Source organism: Squalius cephalus, assembly GCF_949319135.1.
Source record: "Squalius cephalus genome assembly, chromosome: 18".
Lineage (NCBI taxonomy): Eukaryota > Metazoa > Chordata > Actinopteri > Cypriniformes > Leuciscidae > Squalius > Squalius cephalus.
In genome coordinates this window covers 15,103,201-15,118,261 of record NC_137139.1, presented here as the reverse complement: position 1 = coordinate 15,118,261, position 15,061 = coordinate 15,103,201, and the positions used below count along the sequence as shown (strand labels likewise).

The 15,061-nt window shown below is 37.0% G+C and overlaps 2 protein-coding genes across 2 annotated transcripts; both read left to right on the top strand.

The window, feature by feature from the left end:
* The first annotated feature begins 6,462 nt into the window (after nucleotides 1-6,462).
* On the top strand, nucleotides 6,463-10,535 carry krt18a.1 (keratin 18a, tandem duplicate 1). The gene is made up of 7 exons (XM_079849471.1): nucleotides 6,463-7,033; nucleotides 8,525-8,607; nucleotides 8,705-8,861; nucleotides 8,976-9,140; nucleotides 9,247-9,372; nucleotides 9,529-9,749; nucleotides 9,888-10,535. The coding sequence occupies exons 1-7, from the start codon at nucleotides 6,605-6,607 to the stop codon at nucleotides 10,000-10,002; spliced, it is 1,296 nt and encodes a 431-aa protein (XP_079705597.1). The 5' UTR covers nucleotides 6,463-6,604; the 3' UTR covers nucleotides 10,003-10,535.
* Nucleotides 10,536-11,447: 912 nt separating this feature from the next.
* Nucleotides 11,448-14,207, top strand: krt18a.2 (keratin 18a, tandem duplicate 2; the record flags this gene model as incomplete). The annotated part of the gene is made up of 6 exons (XM_079849480.1): nucleotides 11,448-11,801; nucleotides 12,230-12,312; nucleotides 12,629-12,785; nucleotides 12,921-13,085; nucleotides 13,180-13,305; nucleotides 13,396-14,207. 6 exons carry the CDS (start codon nucleotides 11,448-11,450, stop codon nucleotides 13,612-13,614), a joined length of 1,104 nt encoding a protein of 367 aa, XP_079705606.1. The 3' UTR covers nucleotides 13,615-14,207.
* Between the last annotated feature and the right edge of the window lie 854 nt (nucleotides 14,208-15,061).

The following is a 15,061-nucleotide window of genomic DNA, read 5'->3' as shown; positions in this document are numbered from 1 at the left end:
GAGTTGTGCTTCATATATCACTACACTATTGACAAATTCGTCTGCGAAATTTCGCTGGGAGGTTAAATACATGCAGTTACATGCAGGAGTTTAAAGGTGAACTAAGTAACTTTTTTACCTTAACTGAACAGCTTCGGAGTCATTGGAAAGGTTATATTACTTATTTCGGGTTGAATGGTGGTCGTTTCGCACCCCCCTGGTGCCCGTGAGCGGAAAATACGCACTTGCAACTTTGAGCCGGCGGTCAGGAAGTATCGCGTGATATCAGGTCTCGCGATGTAAACAATTGCTTTACGGCCAAAAGAAATCTGCTAAAATGCTGTCATTATTGCGCTCCCTCACGCTGTTCGAACCTGAATGAAGAAGACGTTTTAAAGAATGTCCCATCTGCTTTGATGTCGTTGATCTACTAGCCTCTGGTGTCTGAGAATCGCCAACGAGTTTTTACAACAGTGTTGTCAAATATCTATTCCGAAGCTGTAGGTGGAGCTCTAGAGAGAAACCTGCGAGCAAAAAGCGAGAATACAGCGAAGAAATCCCGAAACTACTGAGCCCTGCTTTAACTCTTTCCCCGCCACTGACAGAATTTTCCAGCTATCCATGTTTTCACTGTTATGCGGTAGGGGGTGCTAGGACACATCTTCTGAAAGAGTACTGATCAAAACACAGGTGAAGAAGATGCAGAAACAAGCAATATCATATGTAATCATATGTAAAATAACGCAATCATCAACATTACATTCATACACCAAAAAAAGCCACATAAGAAATCTGGGGGCCATGAAAATTTCGTTCAAAAACGCTGGCGGTGGCTAGCAACTTTTTTAAAAAGCGCTGGTGGGGAAAGAGTTAATACTAATGGTTTGTACACAAACTATATTTACGTACAGATTATATTTTAATGTGTACAAATGGAGGTCTCTGTTAATTTTTGCATGTTATCTAATATGCTCAAAGTGCGAGAGGATTTTACATGAGACAAGGGATGATTGAGCCACACACACAAACACACAGCATTTCCCCTCACTCTCCTCCTCCTAAGCTTTATCCTACAGAGAAATAGAACAAAGAGTCAGTGGAATGTGCTTTGCAAGAATCAAAGCATCTTAGTCACACTATCAGACATCCAGTAACTGCCCACACCCTTCTTACTCCACCTTTCCCACCGCCTCCCCTGTCTTTTATCTGTGTAGGTCCCCCAACTCTGACTGACTTGTGTCTGTTCTGCTGTGCACTCTCAGATCTGAGGAATGTGTCAGACACCTGCCAAGTGTTTCATCAGGTGTCCTCACATCTGGAACATCTCAATCTTGTGTTTTTTGTCCACGCCTGAATGTGTGTGAAATAAAACCAGATCAGGTGTCCAGCTCTAGTGACACCAAACAGCTTGTCACAATCGTAGTTTGACGTAAGAACTGATTTCAGATTAAACATGCTTCAGATTGCAATGGTACTGCAATTAGATTCCTATGCTGTAAAGATTATTGTAATTTTAATGGTAAAAAATCCTATGGTAAAATCATGTTAATTGGTTAACAGTAAGTTAGCCTACTATATACTAAAGTATACTACTATACTATACTTACTGTGATATACTATTATATACTTTATACCCTTATACGATTAAAAACTGTAAAAGATCTAAACAGATTTTATAATCTGGTATATTATCATTTTTCAGGTCATTTTTTTCCTGTAAATTTAAGTTTCATCTGTAAAACTGTAAAAAATGGTGGTAAAATGTTTTTTTTTTATGGTAAAGTTCTGTCAACCATAGTGTTTTCACAGTGTAGTGTAGAGGAAAGTTTGACTGATAAACAAAACAATAATAAAATAAAATAAAATATAAAAATATAAATAAATATTATTTTGTATTAATAATTATATATATATATATATAAATAAATAAAATAAGATAAGATCAAATAAAATAATAACTGACAGGCAGGTAGTCAAAACGTTTTAAAAAGATAAATAAAATCATTTTTATTGACTGGTTGTGTCACACCTCCCGGATTCAACGCTGACTCACTGTGTGACGATTCATGACTGTGTCAATGGTAAAAAGTGTTTTTTTTTTTTAGTTTTTTTTTTGAGTGCTGATAAGGTACTGGGAAAACCCACCCTCTGTGTGGACTTTGGGAATCATCTGATTCTGCTTAGATAGGAGAACATTTTTTATCAGATCCTAAATTTGAATGATCTTGTTTTTTCAAACTACCAGCCAGGATGATAGCACATATTGTTCATAAATGGTTATGTCTGTGGCTAGAGTTTTGTTATGCACTGCTGCCATCAGAAAAGCCTGAAAGCCGGTATTGAGCCCAGTGTATTTCACATTCAGATGCAGAGGATTGACCTGTCTCTGACTTATGAGCCTAGTCTAAACCTCCACCATGCTGTCATCAAACAAAACACTCTTTGCTGAGCATGCAACTCCTTTGCTCTGGATAACAAGAAACACAATTTTCTTTAATCTGACCCCTGCAATGTCATCTTCACATAATTTGAAAGCTGCTGCTGGAAAACATCTCACCAAAACATTTAACAACTGCACAACTCCTTATTTAAGCAACTCATTTTGAAAATCTGGACCACAAATTACTGATTAATTGGTTCATACACATTTCTCCAATCCTTGCATGACACATAAAACATGTTTTAAAAACAAAAAGTTTAATATAAAATATTAATACATTTATTTTGAATATATAAAACTATACAATAACAAAAAATTAATATGTAGATTTTTTGCAGTGGGGCCAGTAAATCTGGGGGGAAATATTTAAAATTAAATGAAATTGAAGTAAGTTAACTAAAATGGTAGACATGCACTTCCACTCCAAAGTTTGGTGTCGGTAAGATTTTTTAAATGTTTTTGGAAGAGGTCTCTTACTCATTGTGAATTATTATAGTGAAAAAATATTACAATTTCAAAGACCTTTTTTTATTTATTCCTGTGTTGGTAAAGCTGAATTTTCAGCATCATTACTCCAGTCTTCAGTCTTCCATGATCCTTCAGAAATCATTCTTATATGCTGATTTGATGCTCATGAAACATTTCTTATTATTAACAATATTAAAAACAATTGTAATATTTTTTAGATAGATAGATATTTTTAGATGAACAAATTTTTTTTGAAACAGAAATATTTTGTAATTATATAAATGTCTTTTTTGATCAATTTAATTCATCCTTGGTGAATAAACCTATCAGTTTCTTAAAAAGAAATCTTAATGACCCTGTAATGAGGTTTAAAGGCTCAGGTAAGAAGGTGGCGGGAACCGTCAAATGATCAATGAAATTTTAATGACAAAATAAACAAACAACAAAACAAAACTAAAGCGGAAGCCCCTCATGGATGACTGCCACATATAAACATAATAAAACACAACATAAATGTCCCAGGCCTGATACTCTCTTGTCCTTCACTGTCGTCACTCATTAGCTCATTAGCACTCGCGCCACCAGCCTCGCTCCGTTCCCAAGGCTCTCGGCCCCACCCTACTTCCCACAGACCCTAAATTTTGAATGTTAAGAGTGTTACAAATAAAATTTTATCCTATCGGGGTTATTCTGAATGAGCTGTCATGCATTTGGAGAAGCGGCAGAATATATCCAGTTATATATGTGTTGTGATTGATATTAGATAAACAAGTTCTTCCATTTAAAACGCCACTATGAGTGAAAGACAGTTCATTTAAACAAACTCTCTGCAGGATCATTCAGATGATGATCGACAGACTATGTCTGAAAGTGACCATAAACCAATTATGTGACCGGATCCGTGACCTGCACAATGTTTAAAAGGCACTTTATTTCACTAAACTTATATACAATGTGGCACATTACTAAAAGACTTTACAGGTCAGTTTTTATTTAAATTAAGTTTGCTGTGTTGAGTTAAGTAAATGAATAGTAATCCCTGTATTTAATCATGGGTTCTGTGCCAACACATTTACAAATGTGCCCATATATGGCACTGCTTTCACCTGACAGTAAAATGACTCACTTTTATCAGTGCTCAGGTGACCCCCTCCACCCTCCCTACCCATCTGTTGTATTAGATTATGCAACGTGGCCCGTTTAAACTGTTTTTCCTTATGATTCCCATGACAGTTGTGATGCACAATCAGATAACTTATCCTCTATGTGAAGGACAATATTTTCTTTTGAAGAATTATGAAGGAAAAACAGTCTTTCAAAAACATAGTGTAGCATATAGATTTATGAACTGAGGGTGGCTGTATGCATGTTTGTTTTTCCAAATGTTTTTCTTTGTGAGGACACTCCTCAAATAAGTCAGATGAGTTATGACTGGACCACCCGCTTGTTTTGTCATGTCTCCATCATAACTTTGCAGCAATAATCTCTCAGTCCTCCCAAGGGTGGAGTGGTAAGGATCTGGCAACCCACAACACTGATTACATTAGGTTTAGGAAAAATGATTAAAGGCTTTAAGAATGATCACACACACCCGGAATAAGAAAGAGGGCAACAATGCAATATAAAGGGATTTAAATTAATTTAAGGGTTAACACTTTACAATAGTTAACATTGGTTAACTACATTAGTTAACATGAACTAACAATGAAAAATACTTCTAACGCATTTATTAATCTTATTTAATGTTAATGTCTACATTTACTTATATCATTTTAAAATCAAAAGTTGTATTTTTACAAAATATGAATAAAAAATATGAATAAATACTGTAACAAATGTATTCCTCACTATTAGGTATACATTAACTAACATTAATGGGACATGACTGTAAGGTGTGACCAAAATGTTCAGCCACAAAAAAAAAATCAAAAAAAAAAAAAAAAAATCATTATGATAAAAATGATAAATAATGTCATTGGAGTACCATGCAAGACAAGTCTGAATTAAATAATAACAATAACAATAACTTAATAAAATAGTAGCTTCATTTATTACTGAGTTTATAGCCTCAAAAAAGACTCTAAGAGTCTAAGAGTCAAAACTAAGAGCAAACTGAGAGCCTGTGGATGTGAAAAGAGCTCCACAACATTGATCTGCATTCTTTCACATCAAATTCCTCCTGTGCCCTATCCAGCCTCAAACAAACACATTCCGAAACAATGGATAAGGGAGGATCGCCACAGAACAAATTCACAGCCAAACACAAACTAGCATTGCTTTATTCATACTCGCTTGGGACATTTTAAGGGCCGTTTGAGTAAGGAAGTTGAATTTATGGGAAAATGCCTTACAAAATACAAAAGGTCCGCTTGTTCCATTTGAAAACACACCTAAAAGTCACATAAAAATAGTTCTTAGCAGTTTAAATCTCTCGTGTATTTCCAAAGTTAGCAATTTCAGTAGTTTTTCATTCTCTAACCTGCAAACCCAAAGTAAATCCTCTGGGAATGTGTGGATAGTATCAGCTTTCTCTTCTGAAACTTATTTCAAACAGGTATGGGTCTAATCCATTGTGTGAATGGGTTTAAAACTATTGGGGGGTCCAGATAGGTTTCAGTGATTAGCTTGTTTCTTTGTTCGTACATGTGTGTGTACTCAGGAGCCAGACTAATTGTTCCTTTGTTCACACATCCTTTTACAGGCGTGGCAGGCAGGAAAATCCTTTCTGTGATCGGATTTCTAAACTAGAAAACTGTTATAGGCTTATCATATTCTCTCTTGACCATTTTTGGCAGGGTTTTTTTTCCCCAGAATAATGGTTAACAGAGAAAGATGAGAAAGATAAGACGGCCTGCCGAAACACGAAAAATGAGTTGACAAATTGCAAAACATAATGATTTCTCAATATGAGTGTCTAACAAGTTTGGTTTCCCTGGAAGAGAGTTGCTCAATATTTCATACTGCATTAGTATATTTATCATATAAAAGTAACTATATCAGTTGTGTGAATAAGTGGTGTAACTAGTAAATGCTTTAGGTATCACAACAACTAACAATAAAAATAAATTTCACCATGTATAAATCTAGGTGAATGTTAATTCAGAAATAATCTTTTTCATTGTTTCACGTTTGTTCATTATAGCCTACATGTTCATTTTTATACAACTTCAAGTTATAAATACATCAGTCATTTATAAATTAACACGAACCTAAATTAATACAAGTTTTAAGTATTGTTCATTGTTATTTCATGTTAGTTATATGATCTACTAATGCTACCATACAGTAGAACCTTATTGCAAAGTGTTACCAAATAGGTTTTCTTGGTCTTTTTAGTTTAGTAAATCTTTATCAGAGATGTTATATCAAGAATGTTCATATTACATTATATGTTGTTAACAACAGGAGTGCCTGTTCTTTTGATAAAAAAAGAAGAAAAAACTCTAAAAATCCTGATGTGAAGAACATTTCACTCTAATTTCTGAAAGGAAAAATGGAGCCACTTGTAATAACAGACTTCTTGAAGGCGGTCACATAACCGCAGCCTGAAATTCTTTTGGCTGTAGGAGGGGCTTGGGGCGGGACTCTAGAGAGCTGTTTGTTCATAAAGCCTGAGAGTGTCCCTCATGCCCTGTGCACTCCTCTGGCTGTGTGTTACTGAGCTCTATCTCTCTCCAGGCCTTCATCCACTCATCTGCTCACTCACTTCCAGCAACCATGAGTATGAGAACAAGCTACAGTGTGCGTTCCTCCACCTCCCAGGTGCCGATGTCCCATATGTCTATCAAGCGTACCACCAACGTGCCAACTTACCGGGCTGCAAGCATCTATGGCGGCGCTGGAGGTCAAGGCACTCGTATCTCCTCTGCGTCCTACTCCGGCGTCCGCAGTGGAATGGGAGTTCCCTCAATGTCCAGCTCCATCCATATGAGTGCCACCGGGTCCACAGGTGAGATCATGGGCAATGAGAAGATGGCCATGCAGAACTTGAATGACCGTCTGGCCTCCTACCTGGACAAAGTGAGGACCCTGGAGCAGGCCAACAGCAAGCTGGAGCTGAAGATCCGCGAGGCCCTGGAGAAGAGAGGTCCTGATGTCCACGACTACAGCCGTTTCCATCCCATCGTTGACGAGCTGCGCAAGAAGGTTAGTTTGAATGAGTGGGAGAAGGGTACAGGAAATTTATGGCCTCTATAAAGAACTTAATGTGACAGACTAATTGTGCAGCTTAGTGTTTATTAACAGTCTAGTGAACATTTATTTGGTTTGAGGACAAAAACTAACAAAACAAAGGCATTTCTTTGTCATTTAAAGCTGGTTTGATTTAAAAGGGCTGAAAGAGAGTTTACTGATGGCCAGCACTGATAGGCAGAGAACCAAAAAATAAACTATGGGTGAAAGTAAAAACAGGGGAAGGCATGGGGGAGGGAGTCTCAGTCTCAACAGGACGACAGTCATAACTTCTGCTTACAGCCGGTATTCCGGTGAATAAGCATTTCCATCCTGTATTAATCCTTTTCCTGTTAAACATCCAGATGTCTATATATTCCCTGTGGATGGAAACTCTGGGATCTGAGATGTTTTAGCGTCTCTCTCTGTGTGTCATAAGGGAAATGGAAAAGTAGAGGGAGTTCAGAGAGTGCAAAATGTGCCCAGCTGTGAGACTTTTCTGAACTACCTCGGAGCAAAGCTAGCTATATTCATGTAATTTTTGCTAAGTCCATGTATGTAAGTTCATAAAGCAGATAATGTTAATGATAACATACTGAATAGAGTCAGTTTCACACCAACTGTTTCTTGAAGCTGAAATTTATAGCTAATATGTCACTGATAACCAGACAGTGTTATCAGAATGATTGGTTTTTCATTCATCAGTCACAATACAGTAAAGTGACAGGTAGATTAAATTAAAACAATTAAATTCCTATTCCTCAAGGTTTTCTACAGTCACAAAAGTAAATAGGATTAGCCATGAGATTAACTTGATGAAAAGATAGATGACGTTTGGCACTGAAAGGAATTTTACAGTTTAAAGGTTAAAAAGTGAAGTATACAGTATATATAACAATTAATATATATTATATAGAAATAAATATTTAATTCAATTAAAACATACTGCACAGATACATAGCCAACACCCCTTAGCATATGGAAAAATATGTTGAGCTCACTAGTGTTAAACTATAATATATCTCCACCCTTTTCCATGATGACAGGATATGCTGGTTTGCAAACATGGAAAACATTAACACAACAAAGTACATCAGGTTAAAAAAAACAGGAAATCCAACTCAACCCCTGCCTTTGCCGCTACACAACTTAATTTACAACCGTCAAACAGATACCAGACACTTTTCCAACATGGCAGTTGATTAATGATTATCGACTGTGAAAAGGACTTTGTCCTCCAGTACCTCTTATCTAAGCAAACCAAGGCATCATGGCAGAAGGTGGTACCACAGCTCCAGTGACCATGTGTTTTACACATCATGTACTAAAATTTGCATATTTGTAAAACAGTTAGTTAGGTGATGTTTCATGTGTCATAATTACACATTGTATTGTTCAATGGTGGGTTTCCTGACTCTTTGGTGTGACCCTTTTGACTGATTCAAATAATTTCTGTTTTGGTTGTAGATCTTTGATGCCACCACAAATAATGCCCGTCTAGTGCTCCAGATTGATAACGCCCGTCTGGCAGCTGATGACTTCAGAGTCAAGTGAGTAACAGAATTGTGAAGTATAACCAACATTTTGACCTCATGGAGAGTTTCCTAGTTTTGAAGAGTGGCCCATTGACCTATGTTGTGCCTGCAGGTATGAATCTGAGCTTTCCATCCGCCAAGGTGTAGAGGCCGACATTACCGGCTTGAGAAAGGTCATTGATGACACCAACATGAACCGCATGAACCTTGAAAGCGAGATTGAGGCCCTCAAGGAAGAGCTCATCTTCCTTAAGAAGAACCATGACAATGTGAGTACACATCTGGCACATTTGGACATTAGCACAATTGGAAACATTTGTCTATCGCATGATTTATTATGGGCGTTACTTTAAGACATATTTTATGGTCTCTCCACCCAACAGGAGGTAATGGAGCTTCGTAACCAGATCTCCCAGTCGGGAGTGCAGGTGGATGTTGATGCTCCTAAGGGACAGGATATTGCTCTGCTCATGGAGGAGATGAGAGCCAAGTACGAGAAGATGGCCCTGAAGAACCAGGAGGAGTTGAAGGCCTGGCACGAATCTCAGGTATATTCCAAAAGACAATAATTTTCTTGCGACAAGTCTTGCTAAACACCGTTAAATGTTGATGCCTTTGTTTTGGGGCTAATGTGAATTTTCGGGCTCTCTCTAGATCACAGAGATTCAGGTACAAGTCACACAGAACACAGAAGCCCTCCAAGGTGCTCGTACAGAAGTCAACGAACTTCGCAGACAAATTCAGACGTTGGAGATCGAGCTGGAGTCACAGAGGAACCTGGTGAGTTTTCCTTGAAGCCATTGTAGAAGCTACCATTTTGCATCTGGACTTTCCAATCATTTTTCCAAATATAGTGTCTTGAATTTGTCTCGAGACTTGTTCTTCATGAAGTTGGATAAAAACTAACTCTTGGGTTCTCTTTGCTTCATTCTCCAGAAAGGATCCCTGGAGGCCACCCTGCGTGATACAGAAATGCGTTACAACATGGAGATCGAGAGTCTCAACACTGTTGTCCTGCAACTGGAGTCTGAGCTCACAAACCTGCGCAACAACATCCAACACCAGACTCAGGAGTACGAGGCTCTGCTGAACATCAAGATGAAGCTGGAGGCAGAAATTGCCACCTACAGGAGGCTTCTCGACGGTGGAGACTTCAAGTAAGTTTTCTTTTGAAGCATGCAGAAGTTCACCATTTGTGTAGACATGTAATGCGGCTTTGTTTTAAATCTTTGTGGCTAGATTTGCTGGAATATTTGTTTTGTGTGGTTGGTAACAAGCATTTTTTTCTCCTGCAGGCTCCAGGATGCTCTTGACGAGCAAAAGAAGGTTAAAGTGATGACTGTCACACAGACGCTGGTGGATGGGAAGGTGGTGTCTTCGAGCACAGAGACCAAAGAGAGGAAACTCTGAACGTCAAATTTCAGATCAACCGCCACAACACATCAGAAAAACCTTTTGGGCCAATGATAAAATGATCTTAAGACAGGTTGGACTTAACACATTAGATATTTATTTAGTTCGGAGTGCCTTATTGTAAGGGTCTCAGAGCACATATGCAATGAGATTTAACTAGCACATTTCAACACTAATTTGAAACAACAAATTTAACAATTAAATGACTATAGCCAAAAAAGACTGAATGTCAATGAACACTATTGAAACTTTACAACATATTTTTGTAATGACAATGATTGTTTACGCTGAATCACTGATTGTCCCATTTCGTTTCTATGTTGTGTTGTTGTCATCATGTCTTGTCTTTTCCAATAAAAGACGACACTTTTATCAAATCTTTGCATTCTGCTTCTGTCATTAAAGTTATGACTATAACGTTAGTCTGATCAAAATAGTTTTGAGCTTCAAGTGCAATCATTCTTTGCATCCAGTTTTAGAATAAAAGCAGTTCTGAGGGTAATACAATTAAAGTGGCATACTTGGACCTGAACGTTTTTTTTTATTATTCAAATTTGTCTATAATTTAAAAGAAAAATAAATAATTGGTGGTTATGTGAAAATTAGATCAAAAACTGGAGAACTGACTAAATGCTGCTTGTTTTCACAAAGAAAGAAAGAAAGACAACCGCATTTTACAACCAACTATTAAATAATGTCAGAGGTGATAAGACCTTTTGTTGTGGAAATTGGTATCTTTCATATTTATTTCAGCTACTGTGATTTAAGAGATATTAATTTCATGAGAACAGAAAAAGGAGCTTGACTTTGGTAATTCATTCATGCAGAGACAGCATTCAAGGAGCTCCTTTAAGATGTTGTATGAACCAAACTATTTGATGCAGGTAGTCCATGTTAGGACTTATTCGAAGACATTCCCTAATTGAAATGGATTCTAAAAGACATTACTCAAAAAGTGAGGTCAAGTGAGTGGTTAAAGGATAGAGATTAAATTAAATTGTCATCATTTACTCACCTCATGTCATTGCTTACCTGTATGAATTTCTTTCTTGTGTTCTTTCAGAACACAAAAGAAAATACTTTGAAAAATGTTTCAAAAGTGGTTGTCCACACAATGAACGTCCACAGGGTCCAAAATAGCACTGGACAACATTTACTATTATTGAACGGACCAAAAATATTTTCTACATATTTTCTAAATGATGACAGAATTTTCATTCTTGGGAGAATTACTTTCATCAGGAGACCTATTGGTTTGATTTCCTGGTTATTAGATCCATAACACTAAGCAGTGGGTGGGGTGGGAGTCCAGAGTCTAAAGATAATATAAATGTGTCTACATCTTGTGAAGTGTAAAACCATAAAAATCTCATTCCTCTCAGAACCAGAAGTGCATCTGATCTCCTTTTCATTAAAGATCTCTCTGCAGAAAATTTTGCAAAATGCAAAACTTCAGCATTCAGAACAAAAGAATATACAGAATGTCATCAGAGGATCTCAGCATGCCGAGACCCACATTTTACTCTTGGAGAAGTGCTGGGAACAGGGGTTCCTTTTCCAAGGATATCTTTGGATCTAACACTGCACAAATGGGGCATGTTGGAAATGCTGTAAATGAAAAGGTAACCATGCAAAGCCTGAATGAACGTCTTGCTTCCTACCTGGACAAAGTTAGGAGTTTGGAGAAGGCCAATGGCGAGCTGGAGGTGAAAATCCGCCAGGTTCTAGAGAAAAAAGTTCCAGATACTAAGGACTACAGTCACTACCAAGCCACACTTGATAAAATACGCAAACAGGTAATTGGTACTTCTGTCCACTTAAATACTAGTCTCTCTAACAATATTGCCATTTGTAGAATCTCAATATGCATCATTATTCATTCATTCTTCATTGCTTAGACATTTGCATTTCTGTGATGTTGAATGTAAATTTTATAGATTGCTATAAATTATTGTCCAACCTCATCCACAACAGCTTCTACTACTTTACTACTTAGTTATATTTTTGCTTAATTTTTACTAGGCATTAATGCTTGATCATTACTATAGGGTGATGTGGGTGAAATAAAAAGGGATATAGGTTCAGTTCAAAGTAATGGTGACTCAAAAACTGGACCTTGAGCGTGCCCTTGAGTAAGGCATATAAAAAATTCTTGAGAAGCGGCTCCTTAGATAATTGACTAACAATAGGCTGTATTGTACCTTTTTTGGTTATATCCATTTAGATCCTGGAAATGGTTTTAAGCAATGCAAATTTGGGTGTTCAAATTGACAATTCCAAGTTGGATGCCGAAGACTACAGGGTCAAGTAAGCTGGTTTTAAAGACTACATCAAATTAAACTATGTTCTGTGGGGTTTATTCCATTTATATTAGATGTGAGGCCATTTATATCTCAAGAACTATATGCAAATGTCCAAGTTGAAAACATAAGCTTGTAGCATTTAAAATGTACAGTCTTTCTTTTCCAGGGAACATTCTGATGAATCAGCTTCAGTCAAATTTGTGTCCATTGAAACTCTAAATTGAGAATGTCCCTCCCCTTAATTCAACCAGCCACCAAAGCAATAAAAAAAAAAAATTTTTTAAAAAAAAGATTAATTCTCATTAATGTAATGTCTATAGGTTTGAAAATGAATTTCAGCTAAGACAGTCTGTTGAAGCAGACATAAATGCACTAAGAAAGATGCTGGATGACACCAATGTGGCACGACTGCATCTGGAAAATGATGTTGAAGGGTTGAAAGTGGAGCTCATCAATTTAAAGAAACAACATCAACTGGTAAATACATTTGATTATATTACACGTAAATAAAACATCATATTAAATTACAACAGATCAGAGAGTGCAGTAGCTCACAAAAACAGTATGAGGGCCCAAGATCTAACCCTGTGCAACCTCAAATCTATTTTTCAGGAAGCGTCAGAATTATATAGTCAGATCACCCAGTCAGGAGTGCAGGTGGATGTTGATGCTCCTAAGGGACAGGACCTGACTAAGATCATGGAGGAGATGAGAGCCAATTATGAAAAGATCGCCCTCAAGAACCAGGAGGAGCTCAAAGCCTGGCATGAATCAAAAGTGGGGCATATTTTTTTATTGTTTTTTTCAAAGTTTACACTTAATTTGTGTTTTAAAGACAAGAATTTTTTTTAATTCTCTATTTTTTGTATAGATCACTGTGGTGCAGGTTCAAGTGACAGAGAACACTGCAGCATTGAAGGAAGCCAGAACACAAGTCAGCGTGAGCCGCAGGCAGATGCAGACTTTGGAAACAGAGCTGCAGTCTCTGACTGGAAGTGTAAGAGATTTTTCCTGCACACCTTGATGGAGCTGCCTACTTTTGAACATATTACTCATGTTTTTTTTTATTTTTTGCCTTTTCTTACAGAGAGCATCTTTGGAAGAAGCTCTTCATGAAACAATGTTGCGATATGGCATGCAGGTGGAGCAATACAATGGCGTCATTTTGATGCGGGAGTCTGAGCTTAAGCAGCTGCGTGACAGCATTCAAAGTCAAACACTGGATTATCAGGTCCTGTTCAACATCAAGATGGAGCTGGAAGCTGAGATAGCCATGTACAGGAGTCTTCTGGATGGAGAAGATTAAGAATTTGCTTTGTAATTTTTGTATCATACATGTTGGCCATGGCCTTCAGGAAACTTAATCTTGATGTTAATAAGATATTTTTACAGATTTGAGAAAATATTAGAGACCAATATTAGAGACCACTAGTGGATGGAAAAATAGTGTCCCCCATCTCGAAAACAATCAAAAAGTGACATAAACAAAAACGAGATCACTGCTGTTCATGAAAGATAAAGGCCACAAGCCAAATATCTTATGAATCAAAACCATTCATAAATACTATGAATATTTTTTAGTATAGTATTTCTGTTGAATCAGATTTGAACATATGTTGGAAAGCCACCGCTCTCTTAATTCAAACCATACAGTGTATCTCGACTCGAACTTTGTTGTTTTATCAATGTCAAAGTTTCAGTTTCTTGTTATGAAAAATTGCAGTTTGAACATGTCATCACAGTGAAAGAAAACAGTAAGTGGCATCCGATTCCATTTTCATTTCACAAAAACATTCCACCAGTCAATCATAACAACTGAAAGAGTGAAATGAAAATAAAATGATGGTCTTGTTTTTGAACTTTAAACTAACAACAACTATGGACAATTAACCTATCGACAAATAAATATATAAACCATGCTCTCTTGTCCTTACATGTCTACTTTTTTGGTGGTTGATTTCACTATTATAATTTTTTTGCCCATTAAGGTGTTAAAAGAATGATTGATTACCCTTTATCTTTTTGGAACTAGCACTTGGCAGGTAATCTTTCTTAGTAATCAGTCTAAATGAGAAACTGAAAGCTGTCAGACTAAACATAAACAATATTCATCCATTAAGCCTGCAAGCATTTTGCCTCCAAGGCATGATGGGTCAGATTTCCCGGGTAGAATTTAAGAAGAAACAGAAGAAAACAATTGTGAAGTATCCAATGACAATATTATAAGTTCTCTGAGCATTATAGTCTGCTGCGTTTACTGAGAAACCCCCATCAGAAATCCAAGCTTCATGCCACGTTTTCTTATTTTTATGTTGTGCAAATTCCCACTTAAATTTGGTATATTAGTATCAGTTTTATACAAAATCTGTGGAGGCAAACCCCATGAACTGACTTGAAAATGTGGCAGTGCACAGTGACTAAGTATAGAATGTTCCACTGTGGGCCTGTAAAAGCGGGAATTTGCGGCTAACTGTGAAGCACTGTTTCCACTCAAATCCAACTTCGTCACAGCTGGAGGAGCGTATTCAGAGGAAAAAATAGTTGGTTTGCAAATGGCGTTGTCAACGCAGACATTTGTGGATGGAAAACTGAAGCTGACAATCTGGGCAAGTTTTTTGAGTTATAAAAATACACTAGAGTTTCTTCCAACATGCAACATAAAAGAGTTGTGTAAGCCTTTCAATCAAAATAAAAAAAATTGCAATCTTAATTTAAATGTGCACACTCTAAAGTAACTTTACTGCTTTTCACAC

Coding starts and splice junctions, on each gene's coding strand:
- krt18a.1 (XM_079849471.1), top strand. CDS start 6,605: ATGAGTATGAGAACAAGCTACAGTGTGCGTTCCTCCACCTCCCAGGTG. Junction 7,034..8,524: donor TTGACGAGCTGCGCAAGAAG/GTTAGTTTGAAT, acceptor TTTTGGTTGTAG/ATCTTTGATGCCACCACAAA. Junction 9,141..9,246: donor AGGCCTGGCACGAATCTCAG/GTATATTCCAAA, acceptor GGCTCTCTCTAG/ATCACAGAGATTCAGGTACA.